Here is an 18,617-nt window from a genome sequence, read left to right on the forward strand (position 1 = left end):
TTTTTAGTGTAACAATTTATGATTTGCAAAAATAACTGTTGCATCTGTGTAGATTACATGAGCAAAGTGTATGCGCGTTGTGCACGCTATACATTATGGTCAAGCATGCGCCCTTAAAATAGCATAATGAACAACGCGCAACGCGCCACTGACTTTAGACTAGGTTTTTTCTGGTCAGTGGCGCAATTGTTTAATGGAACAGCAAAATAGCACCAGGGATTGTTTGCGCCGGAACACGCCTCCTTTTTTGCGCTGAACCGCCCAGGTAGCGCAAGTTCATTCACTAGTTTAGCGACGTGCTTCTGTGGAGGCAAAAGCGCGCTTTGCGCGGGTGCAAAATAGGAATGACACATGCGTCGGTGTACAAAGTCAATTGCGCTGGGTGCAAGATAGGGCCCTTTCTGTTACAGGCTCATTCCAAAATTTATTAAATAAATTATTTTTTCCCTCAATTCCACAAACAATTAACCCATAATGACAACGTGAAAGAAATTTGTTTCAAAATCTTAGCAATTTTTTACATTTTTATAAAAAAACGGAAGAAAAAAAACACATGTACATAAGTATTCACAGCCTTTGCCATGACACTCAAAATTTAGCTCAGGTGTATCCTGTTTCCACTGATCATCCTTGAGATGTTTCTACAACTTGATTGGAGTCCACCTGTGGTAAAGTCAGTTGATTGGACATGATTTGGAAAGGCACACACCTATCTATATAAGGTCCCACAGTTAAAAGTGCATGACAGAGCACAAACCAAGCCATGAAGTCCAAGGAATTGTCTGTAGACCTCCGAAACAGGATTGTATTGAGGCACAGATCTGTGGAAGGGTACCGAAAAATTTCTGCAGCATTGAAGGTCCTAATGAGCACAGAAGATTGCAACCACCAGACCTCTTCCTACAGCTGGCCGCCCGGTCAAACTGAGCATCCAGGGGGAAAAGGGCCTTAGTCAGGGAGGTGACCAAGAACCCGATGGTCACTCTGACAGAGCTCCAGCGTTTATCTGTAGAGAGAGGAGAACCTTCCAGAAGAACAACCATCTCTGCAGCACTCCACCAATCAGGGTGTATGGTAGAGTGGCCAGGCGGGAGACACTCCTCAGTGAAAGGCCGTCTAGACTAGAGTTTTCCAAAAGGCACCTGAAGGACTCTCAGACCACAAAAAAAACTAAATGATCTGGTCTGATGAAAAAAAGATTGAACTCTTTGGCCTGAATAAGCATCAATTCTGGAGGAAACCAGGCACCGCTCATCACCTGGCCAATACCATCCCTACAGTGAAGCATGGTGGTGGCAGCATCATGCTGTGGGGATGTTTTTCAGCGGCAGGAACTGGGAGACTAGTCAGGATCAAGGGAAAGATGAGTGCAGCAATGTACATCCTTGATGAAAACCTGCATCAGAGCACTCTGGACCTCAGACTGGGGTGAAGGTTCCTCTTCCAACAGGACAACGACCCTAAGCACACAGCCAAGATAACAAAGGTGTGGCTACGGGACAACTCTGTGAATGTCCTTGAGTGACCCAGCCAGAGCCCAGACTTGAACCCGATTGAACATCTCTGGAGAGATCTGAAAATGGCTGTGCACTCACGCTCCCCATCCAACCTGATGGAGCTTGAGAGGTCCTGCAAAGAAGAATGGGAGGAACTGCCCAAAAATCGGTGTGCCAAGCTTGTAGCATCATACTCAAAAAGACTTGAGGCTGTAATTGGTGCCAAAGGTTCTTCAACAAAGTATCGAGCAAAGGCTGTAAAGATTTATGTACATTATTAGTTTTATTTTTTATTTTAAATAAATTTGCAAAGATTTCAAACAAACTTCTTTCATGTTGTCATTATGGGGTATTGTTTTAAAATTGAGGGAACAATTTTTACATTTAATCCATTTTGGAATAAGGCTATAACATAAAATGTGGAAAAAGTGAAGTGCTGTGAATACTTTCCAGATACACTGTACACAGAACCATTGGGGGAAGTGGTCATAGTCATGTTTTATCGTGAAACAACGCTGTTGGCCAATCAGAATCAAGGACTGGAACTAACCGTTTTATAATGTACAGTTTACCCACTTATAATTATGATGAAACCGTGTGTTCAGTGTCAATATCATTTGTTTACCAAACGCTAAGACTGAAATTATAGAGGGAATGGTTAAAACACAGCACTATTAAATATCTGCCCTCTGACCTCAGATAAATTCACATGACAGTAATAACAGTGGTCCAATGGTTTGAGAACAGGAGGAGAAATCCCTCCTCTGAGTGAGAATCCTTCAACACATTCCCAAGATACTCTGCAACTCATGGTGAACGTGTTCATGAATGCTCTCAAAACAAAGCATCCCAGACACAGACCGCCAAGTTACCTCTTAAGTAAATACAAATGAATGGTGCATCAACATTTATGACATTAAACCAATAGCATCGCAAACTAACTGAAATATTCGGTGAAGTAAGAATACCAATGTTTGAGGTATTGCATGGGAAACCAGACTATTATGCCTACAAATAACCATAAATGGGTACAAAGTCAATGTGTTTACAAGGGCATCAGTAGTAGGATAGTAGATGAAAAAAATTAACTCATGCCCAAAATAAACCCTGGTTAACAAATATTTTACAAAATAGACTGAGATCTCCTGAGGTCTAGGGAATGTTCCTCCCCCTTCATCATGAAGGGGCCTGGGGCAGGTGGGCTGAACGCCATGTTGGATATCCGGAGCTGATCCAGAAGTAAAATGCTGATGCTCTGTTTGTCCGCCAAGAGCCAAACCTGAGCCAAGCCTACAAATCACATTCATCAGAGGTTGTGAAGCCCAAGGCGGTGCTACCTGTTTGTTTTATTCACCTGTACGCTTCAGCCAAGTGCTACTCTCACAGATATACCTGTAGCTATACATCACCTACACCTGTCTGGGTGCGGCTGTCTGGCACATCTGAAAATGCTTCATCTGCGGGGCTTATAGAGTAGAGTTATAGAGACTGCTTTCCAGCATCACCTCAAATAACTGCTGAACTGAACGAAGATTTATGTGAGTTGAACACATTAGCAACAGCAAATGACTTGATGAATGAATCTGATGAATGCTTAATGAAAAAACCTGCTCACCCCATAAACACATCTATTGGTGTATCTAGCACTAAAAGGGTTTTTAAGATTTGAAACACTTTTACACAAGTGCACATCCAGTTAACACAGTTAATTAGTTACAAAAAAAATGTCTATCAAATCCTATTTCTTTTTTCTGTGAAACAACTATTTCAACTATTTGTTTTTCTGTTTTCCACTGAAGAAAAAAAAAGTTTTTGGATGGGTAAATAATGACATAATTTTCATTTTTGGGTAACTATCTCTTTTGAAAAACTGTGTTTAACTGGATGTGCACTTGTGTATTTCAAATCTTAAAAGTGTACTTGAAAATAATAATTAAATAAAAGGCCACTTAAGTGTACTCAAAAAAAGTACAGTTCCTAACACACTTTTAAAAAGTACTTGTGTACAGTAATAACGTTGCATTAAAAGTTTTTCTTTAAAGAACACATTAAATAATACTGTTTTAATAATAATTTGTAGTGCTTTAAAGAAGTATATATATATATACTGTATATATATATATATATATATATATATATATATATATATATATATATATATATATATATATATATATATATATATATATATATATATATATATATATATATATATATATATATTCTTGTGATGACTAACATACAAAAACACATGTAAAGTATTTGTTATTTAAGATTACATTTAAAGTTATATTGCAAAATCATCATAACAAATGTGTAATTACAAATACATTTCAATACATGATACACTAGTTTCAAAAGAAATCATATATATTTTAGTTTATCATGAATGCTATACCCATGATTTCACAATTACTTTTTAATTTAATACTAAGTAATTGTGAAAAGTCCCACTTAAGTGGGTCAAAAAAATTTCAGCCAGTTGCATTTAATATAAATTTAATAAATGTAACTATAATACAATTACATTTTCATGTCATTGCCATGTTTCTGAAAACATTTGATTAAGTTCACATTTAAGTATCTTCTTTTAAAGTATAATATTTACATTATAAGTATGCTAAAGTGCACTTTGTTTTCATAATGGATATCTCTCATTGGGTTTTTTCAAATTACATCCATCTTCCCCTATGCAGGGGGTTTCAAAAAGGGGTCAGAACAACATCAAAACAGACCAACTCAGGTTTTTTTTTTTTTTTTTTCAATCTATCCCAGTAAACTCTGATTGAACCAGTCAAGTACTTTGGTCAAATTCTACTGATCTAATGTTTGTACAATGTGTACTAATATGGTTTACACTGGCTGCACTTGCCATGAACATGCTTAGAGCATCAGCCTTGTTTTCCTGCTGTCTCTGCAGTTCTCATATTGTCCTGCATCTTTATTTACTGAAAGCAGTTCACGATGTGAGTCGTGGCTAAATTATTAGCTGTTAAATACACAATCCCCCAGTTTCACCGACAAGGCTTAAGCTAGTCCTAGACTAAAATGCATTTTTGAGTTGTGTTAACTGAAAGAAACTTGCACTGATGTATCTTAAAATATGTCAGTGCCATTGTTTTGTCTTAAGATACACACCAGTAATGTTTTTTTTTAGGGCACATTTATAAAAGTTACTTAAATGTACTAATTGAACTAATGCCTAATCCTAGTTTAGCCTAAACCCTGTTTGTGAAACCGGGCCTATAATTTAGGGGAACTCCCTTTAGTGTTCATCAGTCTGCAGTGGTGTAACTTTGTTTTAAACAAGTGGGTGGGACAGGAGTGTGTGTGTGTGTGGGGGGGGGGATTTATCAACATAGAATTAATGTTTAACATGATAGTTTCATCCTTACTATAATACAATATGGTAGAGATTTGTTATGCGTGTCAGAAGTTCTGGGTTCTAATCCACCTTCATTTCTTTTTTTCTCAGTAAAACCAAAGATCATCAGTGATTGGGTATCAATAACACTTGTGCATTTTGTTTTGTGATTTCACCTGAACAAACAGAGAGTCTCAGCACAGGTGTTAAAGGTTTGACCCAAAAATGAATATTCTGTCACCCTTTACCCACCCTCATGTTGTTCCAAACCAGTAAGACTTTCGTTCAACTTCGGAACACAAATGAAGATCTTTTTGATGAAATCTGAACGATTCTGTCCCTCCGTTGACGGCTAGACAACTACCATTTTGACGCATTAAAAAGTTAATGAAGAGATCGCAAAACGAATCCATATGAATTGAGCAGTTTAGTGAAAATATTCTGAAAAGACTTCATCACTTTATATGATGAACAGATTGAATTTAGTCTTTTATTCACGTTTAAACATTCATCAACAAACATAAACAGAAGCTCAACTGAACCTGCTTAATGTGCAAGAAGCTCAAACGAGCTGCATAACACATGAAAATGAATGACATGGGGGTGCGTAATTAATAACAGAATTAAAATTTTAAGGTGAACTATCCTTTTAAGCGATAGATTGAAGCGCTTGTCTGGGGGAAGTCTGCGCTCTAGCCACTAAAACCGCTTTTCAACCGCAAGAACTATCCCCAGGAACTAGGGACTTTGGGGTGGTACTCAGTGTGTTTCGACTGCAGGGACCAGGGTCTAAATGAAGTTATGGGTAAAAATTTCACCCTCAGTAAGGCCCTGCTCACGAGGTAGTACTTTTTCAAAGTTCAGGAACTTTTGGGGGTGGGACTTGGGCCCTCAACATGCTGATTGGTTGAGTTCATGCAGCATTTTGATTGGTTGACTCCACGCACCATTTTTTTTATTTCAACCACCATTTTTAAAAGTCTGTTGCAGTGCGTGCAGTAAGAGTTGTTTGCTATTCGAATCAACAATGGGGTTTAAAAAATACGACCAATGAACTGATGACAAGGTTCAGGCTTTATTAAGCTTATATGCGGTCGGAAGTGGTCGGAACATGTCCCAAAAGTGGTCGGAACATGTCCCACCTGCAAATTCCGCCTATGTCAGTAAGTGTTTATCCTCCCAAATTGATTCAATCAAGACCACAGGAATATGTATCACACAGTGAGAATGACTCCAGCGGCCCACAAAGTTTAACTTAACATGAAACACTATTGTAATTTTCCATACAACCGGAGGCGGACAGATATCTGTACAAGTCTAAATCTGTGACAAACAACATTCAACACCCTCCTGAGGTCGGATATAATTGAATTACTGGTCCCGACCCCTGACCTCAAGGGGCCTGGGGCCAAACCCTGTAGACAGCAGAAGCAATGAAGCGAGGAGAGATGGAACAATACAGCTCAGACACGCCCAAAGGCCCTCCAGAAAGGCTGTCCCAGCTCACCACCCCTCAGCCACGGTCACACACTTTAACACTCTTTCCACATTAGACAAGCAAAACACGCAGTTCAAATCTCAAATTTCCTTCTGTGTGCTGTTGGATCCTATTTCACATTGTTTGTCTTTCAACATAGTCTTTCATTTGTTCATACTTCTCCAAGAAAGCGTAAAAAGTGGGGGTTATATGAGTGGAAATAATCAACTGAGATCTCCCCAATGGATTAACGCTAAAGGAAACAAATGGACAAACTGCCTAACAAAAACTTTCGTGAGCTTGGAGCATAAACGTGATTGAGATTTGAGTCCGGGTCTGTTTCATGTTATCGCTAATGTTTGGAAGCCGTTCAGACTGGTGGCTGGATGCTGTTAGAAAAACCTGGAATCTAAACCACCACAGCAACGAACTCTTCCCCTTTTGGAGTCCACGCTCCACTAAACCCGCAGTTTGGACGGAACAAGATTGTTTAATACCATCTCATTTTGCGCAACACACAACCAGATCCCCAGCTGTGTGTTGAATTTTTGATAGCAGTGGGAGCAGTATGTGCGCTTTAGAGACGGCGCTGTGGAGCACTGTGGGATACTGTATCCAACGTACTTAGAGTCCGGGAACTGCTATGTGGACGACACTATTGTGCCAGGGAGCTGAGCATCATTACACATCAATCTCACATTCCTCTGACTGTAAAGTTGGCTCTGTGATATTTGCTCACAGTGAGACTTCCAGCCGGACCCACTGTACGTGGGACCACAAAGGAAACACCTACATCTCTATGTCCCTCATTGAACACTGCTGTCCCCCACCCCAGTTTACACATTAAACACACAACACCTCCCAGTCTAAGATACACAAGCGCACTGGCACACCAGAAAAAGCTTTCCATTAGGGAGTTACTGTGGTTTCCATAACATAGCTACAGTTGTAAGTAAAGGTGCGGTCATATCCGTTGTTCAGTGTATTTTTGTGGGGAAAATAGAGTCATTTAAATAAGAATCCACGCGATCGGGAAGTGGAAAGATTTCCTCACACAGATTTAGCAACAGGGTTCAAATTGGTCATGCGGATTCATCACTGACCAACAGAAATATGCTTGGTTTGAATGTGACCTTCACGAGTTCGCACTTACATATAATCAGATATAGTATAAATTTGCGTATTAAATATCCTCGACTTTTTGGCCTGCATTTGTACAACTCAACCCTAAAATATTATAAAGATGTGTATATGGGTTATAGCTCGAGGCGAGAGATTGCCCATGCACTGGGCAAGGATGAAACATTCTGTCAACAAAAGGTGTCGTAATGCACAAATGCATTGACTGCCTGTGAGAGTATATGTCAAATTGAGTATATTTTGAAAGGCTATACGTACAACTGTGCGTGTAAAGTATATTTTGGGCTTGACTCAACCAATGGTGTAATTTCAGGTTTGAATGAACAGTGTTCAACAAGACTGGAGACTGGAGTGTTTCAAACTCCCTTTGGTGTCCCTAGATGAGCCGAAATCTTTGCTTATCTAACTGATCTTTGATAAGCAAATGGCAATTACAATATTTGCCTATCTAATTGAAATGTGAAAATGTATCACTATATATGTATCACTATTGTCCCTTTAAAGAGTGGGAGATCACAAAACTAAATATGATGGCTGTAGTCCCATGTTACAGTTGTAGTCCCATGTTACAGTTATTGTGATGTATACACTGTAAACCCGACTAAGTTGGCAGGTAATCAGTTACATACATTTTTTTTTAAGTTAAGAAATTCAAAGTTTAAGTAAGCAGAACTGGCTCATACATTTTAATTGCTCTTAACTTAACAAATTCCTAATTTATACATTTAATTTAAAATGATCATGTAATCTCAATTTAAATATTTTAGTAGTGGAAATTTTGAAATTGCTAATTGGCAAAGCATCTCCCACTTAATGAATTGTGCACAAAAACATATAACACAAAAACATATAAAAATTAAAAGAAACAAGTTCTTAGAACTCAAAACAATTAAACAATTCAGATTACTTCAAATGTGTCAGTTTTGTGAACTCAACAGAAAAATAAAATTCTAAATACTCATAAAAGTGAATTTGTTTGAACTAATTTGTATAATTTGAGTTTGCCCTACTCAAACCAATTAATTATTTTAATTACATTAGGGTTTACAGTGTATCCGAGTAAAACGGCTTCTCGAACAAGAAAAAAAAATGTAGGCCGGGACTTGAATTTGTCCATGAGGAATGGATTGGATGGTTGTTGTTTGCAATTGCTGTGATCTTGTGAGTTATTGTACGATTGTTATCAGATTTAAATCCTAATTGGAAATGTTTTTGCATAATCTTTCCCCATTCAAGAAGACAGCTGCACTTGCATGACTACAAATTGTTGCCCAGTGAAGTTATGAATATGGCCACAAAATGAACTGAATTGGGCACTTTGGTGGAAAGCAGCAGGAGAGGAGATGTTTGCATGGGTATCATGATGTACATGAGGACATCACTCCTCTTAAAGGATCATAAGGCCTTTGATGCAAAATACATTATGGCCATATAGAAAAAAGTATGGAGCTCTGCTTCTGTGAGCCAGATGTTTGTATTGTTATTGGATGGGTGACACATTTTCCACAGCAGCACCATTGGCCCAAGTTCATCAGCAGCAGGGAGGCATGTCTGTTTAGAGAAAGAAATGACTCTTTTGAATGAAACTTCAATACTCATTGGCCTCTTGTCTTTAAATATTCTCATCCATACTGTTTCATGTATTTGTTTGTTCAGTGGGATCAAAAGGAACATGCACGGCTGCTCTACTGCAGGAGTTCCCAAACAGGCCGTGTGAAAGGTGAGGATCGGGGCGGCAGAGCGGCAGGCATATGGTAACACATGATAACCATAAAGAGAAGATGCAACATCAGAGATAGTCCTCCCACAGCCCTAAAAACTCAAGGCCTTTGAAGAAGATGGGACAGATAGATTGGATATAAATATGGGGAGGAAGAGAGAAAGAAGAATCACAAACAGAAAAAAAATGCCTTTGTTCTCCATGTCAGACATGACAACAAACTGCGGCTCCAAAGTCCTACAGTTAAACACATGAAACTCACACCAGACTTTCTCGGGGCATTCAGGCAAATACCCGACAGCTGACTCAACTAACCACATCCTTCTCTGTCATATCAGGATCCACCGCTGCACCAGACAGGAGTGTTACCACCACGGCTGCGCATCTCCTTACATCTCTGCAAATGCCCTTCATACTGAGATAAAGTCTAACTTATCCAGATTTTTGGGGTTCGGCCGAATACCAATTCCACTGGTTAAGATTCTGCCGAATCCGAAACTGGATACCGAATCCTACTCCTATCCTCAGTCCATTATCACAATAAACACATTAATGAAGTATACAACGCCCACAGAGCAGTGTATTTTTTTATTTTAATTAAGAATAGGCAACATTATTCCAGGATGACTGTCCTTCCTTTGCCGTCCCTGAAGTTGCGGCATTTTGGCTGCTGTCTGTAGATTCCTTCATGCACAACTCGTATTCTTTCGGGTGTTTCATACGCAAATGTTTTAACAGCGGCTATTGTTTAGGGTCCTTGTCACCACAAGACAAATCCGCATTGCAAATTGAACATATAGCTCGACGTTAATCGCCTTCTTTTGACTGAAAGTACTGCCAAACAGCACTTTTTCTGCTCACAAGTTCCATTTTCACTTTCTCACTTTCTCACAGCTGACTGCATTTGAACGGTCCACCTAGTAAACACGTTCCCATAATCAACGGCGGCATCATTACGTCGACCAGCGGAATGCGCAAAGTGCAAGCCTAGGGTTCGACAGAAACCGAACCCCGTTAAAAAGCCCAATATTCGTCCGAATCCAAACCCGAATCCGTGCATTCCCTAGAATACTGTATATACCGTCTGTGGAAGGAGTAGGACCATGAAATGTTCGTCCAATCATTGAATTCGGTATTAATGCAACGATACGATGTCGCACCTGCTTTTCAACGTATATTTCCATGCCTCCGCGCACCTGCTCGAGCAGACATCACGCGTCATCAGTGCGTTGCATGCTATGCAGAGTTTAGATAGACGTCAGTCACCGAGCACCGCAACCAAAACAGATACAGCCGCCTTTTACAGTTCCTCCTGAACAAAAACAACCAGCTTATGCTGCGTTCACACCATAACTACTGTAATTTGGAAGAAATGGAAACCTGTGATGTTATACACGGAGCGGTTTATGACTCGGATTCATGCGTTTCAATGGCAACACTATCAATGCTGAAATGAATCTGCAGCGGCCAGGTGGCACAGGTCAGCGCTCTAAGTTGATTATGTTCATTATTATTGTGATGTTATGTGCTTTGAAACATGAGTTAGTTTAGCGCAGTCTCTCGAAACGCTTTTGTTTGCTCCCTGCTGTGTGTGTTCATGTGTTTTGGAGGAGGCGTGGCTTTGGTGATGCTCTAAAGTGAGGGTGGGACCTTATGCTTTCAAAGCTAGATTGCTATTGCTAGCCTCTCCGGAATTTGCCTACCTTTAAGGGATATTGATTGCAATTTTTTTTTTTATTACCCATTTATCTATATCGCCCAGCAGCACTCAAGCTGCACAAGTTTGTGTAAAACCTGATGATCGCATGATTTGAGATGATGAAGAGAAGAACTTCAAGAACATCAGACTGTCTGTGCAAAGAGTAACATGATCAAATGTCACTAAATTAATATACATTTTAAATATCTCCTTTTGCAACATCATAATGTTCCTTTGTTTTAATTTTTTCCTTTATTTGCAGACTTCATGTTTATGCCTATACAGGTCGCACCCCTCACTTAGATGCACTGCACCAGTGATTATATGCTCTATGCTGTATATAATCACTATAAACATGCCACTGACCTTTTCACACTAAACATAATAGCAGCATGTATTGTTTAATTTTTTTTTAATGCTTGACATAAGAGACCACCATAACATTGCAATTATGACTTTTGTCCCGCATAATTAATGTATCATTTAATTGTATAAGTTACTACACAATACGAAACCATTTTTCAATTGAAATTGCCCACATCTTACACAGCCTGGTTTGGGGTTAAGGATTTGGCATACATGTGTACAATAGCACAGTTTGCCAACGGACAACAGGAATTTTAATCTACTGGAGTAGGTCAGTAAGCACTCATTCACCTATGTCTCAAGCCAACGTTAAACTGTTTCACAGCAAACCGACATGGGTCACGAGCAAACTCAAACATGACGTGATAGTCCGCTGGAGAATTTCCTTCCTTGACTATTCCAACTATGTAACTTCACCTGATCAATGATATTACCGTAACAGAGCATAGGCTTCTAAAGAGATGAGTGGGAAAAGCAGTTCATTGGTATAATGGAAAAACAGGACGGTGTTGTGAATTGTTACACCATCAGTTTAAGCTGTTAGATGGGTGAAATCACTGTCACATGACCAGGTACAATACCTTTACAATACAGGTGCACTAATATGCATTAATTCATGCTTAAAGAGTTAGTTCACCCAAAAATGAAAATTATGTCATTAATTACTTACCCTCATGTCGTTCGACACCCGTAAGACCTCCGTTCATCTTCGGAACAGAAATGAAGATATTTTAGTTGAAATCTGATGGCTCTGAAAGGCCTCCATTGGCTCAATGGCACATTACACTCTCAAGACCCTTAAAAGGTACTAAAGACATCGTTACAAAGTCCATCTCACTACAGTGGTTCTAAAATAACTTTATAATCGGCGAGAATAGTTTTTGTGCGCAAAAAAACCCTAAATAACGACTTACATAGTGATGACGATTTCAAAACAAGGCATCATGAAGCTTCGAAGCGTTATGAATCAGCGATTTGAATCGCCAAATTTCAGCAGTTTGGCGGTTTGACACGCGATCCGAATCATGACGCTTCAAAGCTTCATGATGCCTTGTTTTGAAATCGTCATCACTATATAAGTCGTTATTTAGGGTTTTTTTGCGCACAAAAACTATTCTCGCCGATTTATATAGTTATTTTAGAACCACTGTAGTGAGATGGACTTTGTAACGACGTCTTTAGTACCTTTTAAGGGTCTTGAGAGTGAACCGTGCATTGTGCCAATGGAGGCCTTTCAGAGCCATCAGATTTCAACTAAAATATCTTCATTTGTGTTCCGAAGATGAACGGAGGTCTGACGGGTGTCGAATGACATGAGGGTAAGTAATTAATGACATAATTTTCGTTTTTGGGTGAACTAACCCTTTAACTAATGCACCGATAATAAAAAGTTAATGTATGACTCATGAATAACTATTTTCTATGACTTTACTTGTTGAGGCACATGACTATTAAATAATTGTTAAGTAATATGTCATTGTGGTTATGGGTTTTGAATTCATTTTGAATTAGTTAACAGTCATGTGCCTCAACAAGTAAAAGTCATAACATAATTATACCTTTGCAAATCGTTAGCTAATGATTCATTAACAGACAACTGGAAGTTGAAATGCATGGCTTCGACCCATTGTGGTAATTAACACATGATTTACACTATTAGTTAAAGGGTTAGTTCACCCAAAAATGAAAATTCTGTCATTAATTACTCACCCTCATGTCGTTGGACACCCGTAAGACCTCCGTTCATATTCGGAACACAAATGAAGATATTTTAGTTGAAAGCTGATGGCTGAGAAAGGCTTCACACAGGCCTCCATTGGCATTCAGTACATTGACACTTCCAAGATCCATGAAAGGCACTTAAAACGTCGTTACAAAGTCTATCTCACCACAGTGGCTCTACAATAATCATACAATGCGACGACAATAGTTTTTGTGCGCAAAAAAAAATCAAAATAACACCTTTATCCAACTTGTTCTCGACTTCCGTGTATGCCTCCACGACGCATGCGCGAGAATATGACGCAGATCCGGCGTTCGGACATATGACCCAGAAGCGATTTGTTTACGAGCAGAGGAAGACGCGCGTGTCTAAGCTGTTGGATTCTACATTGATCGTGCTTTAGGTCTCGGCGTAGTGCTCAAAATGGGGCTTAAGTGTGTATTTAATCGATTCCCGAACACCGGCGCTACGTCATATTCTCGCGCATGCGTCGTGGAGGCACACACGGAAGTTGAGAACAAGTTGGATAAAGGTGTTATTTTGATTTTTTTTTGCGCAAAAAAACTATTGTCGTCGCATTGTATGATTATTGTAGAGCCACTGTGGTGAGATAGACTTTGTAACGACGTTTTAAGTGCCTTTCATGGATCTTGGAAGTGTCAATGTACTGAATGCCAATGGAGGCCTGTGTGAAGCCTTTCTCAGCCATCAGCTTTCAACTAAAATATCTTCATTTGTGTTCCGAATATGAACGGAGGTCTTACGGGTGTCCAACGACATGAGGGTGAGTAATTAATGACAGAATTTTCATTTTTGGGTGAACTAACCCTTTAATACTATATGTTATAGGGAATTAATACATTATGACACATTTAACTAATAACAGTTTATTGATCTATTTATTGATATTAAGCATATAGAATGCGCATTAGTTGCTTATGCAGTAATCATAAATAAATGGTCTAGTTCTTCATGCGTCATACATTAACTCATGATTGCATTAGTTAAAGAGCGCCTATCATGGAATTTTGAAATTTACCTTTCATGTAGTGTGTAACATAGATCTAAGTGAACAAAAACATCCTGCATAGTTTGAAATATGACAGTGCACCGTATATATAGTTATTTTCTTTCAAAAGTAAGAGTCGACTCTGAGTCATTTTTAAGAATCGTTAGAAGACCGAAGCTTTTTCTCTGACTAGATGACGTCAACTTGTCAAGTTATTTAAATACGACACGCCCACTTATTGCGCTCCAAGACGCCAGTGAAAACTAGAAAACATCATGGCGACGAGACCGTGTTCTGAAGTGTGACTCAAAAGCAAACTTTTTTCATCTGCCCAAGGATGAGCATTTGAAGACTAAGTGGCTTGAAGACAAACCGTACATCGTCGCGATTGAGTGTTTATTAGTCGTCAAATGTAAGTTTTTTTATGAATGAGATCAGGTGAGGCTCATATTACAATCAAACGGTACAGACGCGGTTTTCATATTCATAACTCCTGACACATATTAACAAATTACTGTCACTATAAGACTTTGATGGGCGTTCCGTTTCCGAAAATATCTGCACAGACTATACCAATCACAACTGACTGGGTCATCGGACCAATCACCGCAGATTAGCGTCACATAAAGGCGGGGTTTTGAAAAGTGAATCACTAAAGGAATCATTTGAGAATCGCTGTCAAAACAGGTAAAAATAAATGCATATTATAAGAAAACTAAAGTCTTTTTTGTCATTGCATGCATGCAAAACTGTTGTTGGGGACTTCTAAAACAATATTTGGAACATTTTAAATGCCATGATAGGTGCTCTTTAAGCATGAATTAATGCGCATTAGTGCACCTGTATTGTAAAGTGTTACCAATTAAGTCTTTGTTCAAAGTAATGAATGTTAAATGACAGAACTTGTATCATCTGAATCAGCAAGTTTGTGAGGTAAATTTGATACATAACCAAAATCAGTTCGAGTCTGCGCAAACAAGGAGGATTGTAACACTTCCCACTGTACTTCTATTGGACGCATAAAGATTGTGCAGACAGTCTAGACCCACATTTGACACAGTTGTGAAACTGAGTAATAAATGCTAAAGTTGTAAAGCTGCTAAAGTGTTTTTTTTTTTTTTTTTTTTTTTACATTTGATTACCACAGAAATCCCAAAATTAAGTTAAAAAAGCAAGTTTTAGGAAAATAGTTGAAATAATATAGGAAAGCCTACTTGTTTTTTGTTTTGTTTTGTTTTTTAAGCTGAAATATATGTTTAAATACTTAAGACAACTGCAAAGCACCGAATAATTCAATCAAACATTAATACGCAGTCTAAACGATGAGTAAATAGAGCCTTTTAGGAAACTCAAAGAGCATTAGCGTCTGTCAGTCATCCTGAAACTCAATGAACAAGTTCAAACCGGCGGAACAATGAATATTCAACATTTACCTCAAGCGTCCCCCACAAGCTCATTATAAAATGATTCAGGAAAAAAATGATACGCGTAAATTCACACGATAACAATACATTTCCCACAGCTTTTCTAAAACATGCAATTGACTCCGCATCTGTAACAAGTGCACAGGGAATGCGTAGCCTACGTCCCACGGTTTAAAACTATTAGGAAAGGGCTAAAAGCACTAGTGTAAAAACTATAATTTTAAGTTTTCATGTAGGCTGCTTTACCTGTTTGCGTCGTTGTGGTGCAGAGAGAGAGAAGCAGCGGTACTATCGCGCAGACCGCGGTCTCCTTCAGCCGCCTCATGGTCAGCACCCGTTACCTCCACTCAAGCGCTTTATCACACAACCGGGAGGTTACGACTGAGAAAGCACAGAAGCCATATGCGAAGAAAGAAAGAGAGAGTGAGTGAGTGAGTGAGACAAGTGCTCCGGTCTGTAGTTGCACAAGATGGAGAGGCTTTTTCTCTGAGTATCCTCCTCTCCTCCAAGACCGCTCTGTCGCTCTCATTCAGTTTCTGCCTCCTCTCCCTCCTTTCCAAACTTTCTCCCACGTCCCCTCCTCTCCCTCCAATGATGCGTTTATCTCCAGACTCCGATGCTTAACTGCAGGACACGTGTCAGAAAGTGGATGTGATGTGACGTTGCTTTGTATACACTGTAAAAAGTGATTCTGAGTTTTAGTCAGGTGGACAAGTAAAATCATGTCCTGTCAACTTGCAGTGTCTCACTACACAATAGGATGAGTTATAACAACCTCAACTTGAAGGTAAATGGAAAACTTAAAATAACGTGTTCATATAACAACAAAATATAGGTTCTTTCAATTTTCTGCCTCATGTGAAAATGTGCATGTGCCAAAAAACGCATTTGAACCAGACGCGCCATGCCATTTTTTGCACGAGAACACAAGATCACGACACGAGTTGCTGATGCGAGAAAAAAAGAGGAAGGAGATCTTATTTGACGACTAAAGATGGATTTTTATAGTATGTCATATTTGACGTTTGATTGGGAATTGAAGATATTGTTTTATTTGAAGTTGTTAACAATTTGTGTCTATTGGAAACAGAAGTTCTTATTAAGAATTAACAGGTTCAGATGCAGAATTTTTTATTGAAAATGTTTGGTCACCATTATGGTGATGAGTGTTTCCTTTTGTTGGGCAGTTTGACTCCTGGTGTTTTAAGTGAGTTTGTGGTTTTTGTAACAGTGTTTAACAAAGCACTAAATTTGTTACAATAAAAAGCTGTAACCAATGATCAGGTGATGGATAACAGCATAAAGTGGAGTAGTTTACTACTTTATTCCTGATTGAAAGTGATTATTTATTAATAATATTTTATATTTACCAACAAAATTTTATGCAGCAGATCAGTCAGTCTAAATTTAAATTCTGATATTTAAATACACAACGTATACGGGATTTTTTTTTTTTTTTTTTTTTTTTTAGACAAAAACACAGACATCAAGAATCAGCATATGAATCTCAACAATGGTGACATGTTTCATGCCACAATGCATGCTGGGAGCCATAATTTTGATACTTTGTTGGCTCCCAGCATGCATTGCGGCATGAAGCATGTCACCATTGTTGAGATTCATATGCTGATTCTTGATGTCTGTGTTTTTATTTCCTGTAATGTATTTTAAATTCAGAATGTCTGATCTGCTGCAACAAAGTTTTGCTGGTAAAATAATATTGTAAAATATTGGTCAGAAATAAGATTATTGATTTATTAGAGTTTATGAGGCTGAAAACTTAATCATCTTGGTTGGTTTCTTTCTTAGCAACAAATGATGTGTTTTCCTAAACACTGTTGCAAAGGCCACACACTTACACAAAGAGGCTAACTGCCCAGCCAAAGGAAACACTCATCACCAAAATGGTAATGATTTTCAATAAAAAATTCAACTTCTGTTTCCAATGGACAACATTTCTTGAATTGGCTCAACTACAAAAGATTTGTTACAGAATAGTTGCATTTCTCCAGAAAACAAATAATGTCAAGTTGACTCAACTAAAAAAATTAAATGCTTATTAATTGATACAGTACGTTGTCCCAATTTACTGCAAGTTATTTCAACAAATACATATAAGTTGAGTTAACTTAACTTCTAATGTTGGCTAAACTTAACTGAGTCAATGCAACAAGATGACTTGACCAAGTCAAGTTGTGTCAACAAATCCTTTTTTACAGTGTAGGGAGTTGGTGTTTACACCATAATACAACCTAATATAGCAATACAGTCAAGTTTAAAAAAAATTTTTTTTTTTAAACTAGCCTAAGCTGATTTACTGGTCTGGTCTGGTCTTACTGGTTTTAGAGGGGGTTATAGGGCACTTTTCAGCTGGTCAGAGAGAGTGGGAGACCATCTTAACCCTCTGGTGCTCTTCGTTTAGGGGTTGCATTGGTTGTCTTTCCGGTCATAAGTGACCGGACACCTAAAAATGTAATTTTCTCCACCCCAGTAAAACCAATGCAATTTATTTTTCTTCAATAATATTTTTCTTTTCAATTTTGTATTTTGAGATGATTTGATGGTATTTTTTTAATATTTATGGGTAACACTTTATTTGGATAGTCCACTTTAGACATTCTACTATCTATAAGTAACTTTGCAACTACATGTCAACTAACTGTCATTAGAGTATTTGTAGACTGTCTGCTTAATATTTACTAAAACTTTATTTTGTTGGTCCCCCAACAGATATTCTACTGACTATAAGTAACTTGGCAACTACAATTCAACTTATTGTACTAACCCGAACCCTAACACCTAACCATAACCTACCAGTCTACTGACAGTCAACTAATAGTCTAATGACAGTTAGTTGACATGTAGTTGCAAAGTTACTTATAGTTAGTAGAATGTTTAAAGTGGACTATCGAAATAAAGGTTAACCTTTTATTTTAATAATTGCAGTATTTCAGGTTAAAATAGAGACTAGGCCTTCAAAATATTTTTTTTTTTTTGAAGGCAGATTAGCGCCCTCTTTTGGAATTATTTAAGAAATCATGCAAGAAATTTTGTGTTTTTGCCAATTTCCGATTCATTTCCTATGGTCGGTCATTTATGACCGAAGACAATGAACGCTACTTTTTTCTTTACGACCAATTAGCATGCTCGAATCATGACCCCAATTTTTTGGTGTGTTTACATACCTAATGCTAGAAAA

At 38.3% G+C, this 18,617-nt stretch overlaps 1 protein-coding gene across 1 annotated transcript in view; it reads right to left on the reverse strand.

The window, feature by feature from the left end:
- Positions 1–15,947, reverse strand: part of col5a3a (collagen, type V, alpha 3a) — a 78,924-nt gene extending 62,977 nt beyond the window's left edge. Inside the window, exon 1 of the mRNA XM_079811027.1 lies at positions 15,665–15,947. Within this exon, the coding sequence (XP_079667153.1) occupies positions 15,665–15,743 (79 nt within the window). The 5' untranslated portion in view covers positions 15,744–15,947. The remainder of the gene's footprint in view (positions 1–15,664) is intronic.
- Positions 15,948–18,617: the final 2,670 nt, after the last annotated feature.

Source organism: Gobio gobio, assembly GCF_949357685.1.
Source record: "Gobio gobio genome assembly, chromosome: 1".
In the NCBI taxonomy this organism is placed as follows: Eukaryota; Metazoa; Chordata; class Actinopteri; order Cypriniformes; family Gobionidae; genus Gobio; species Gobio gobio.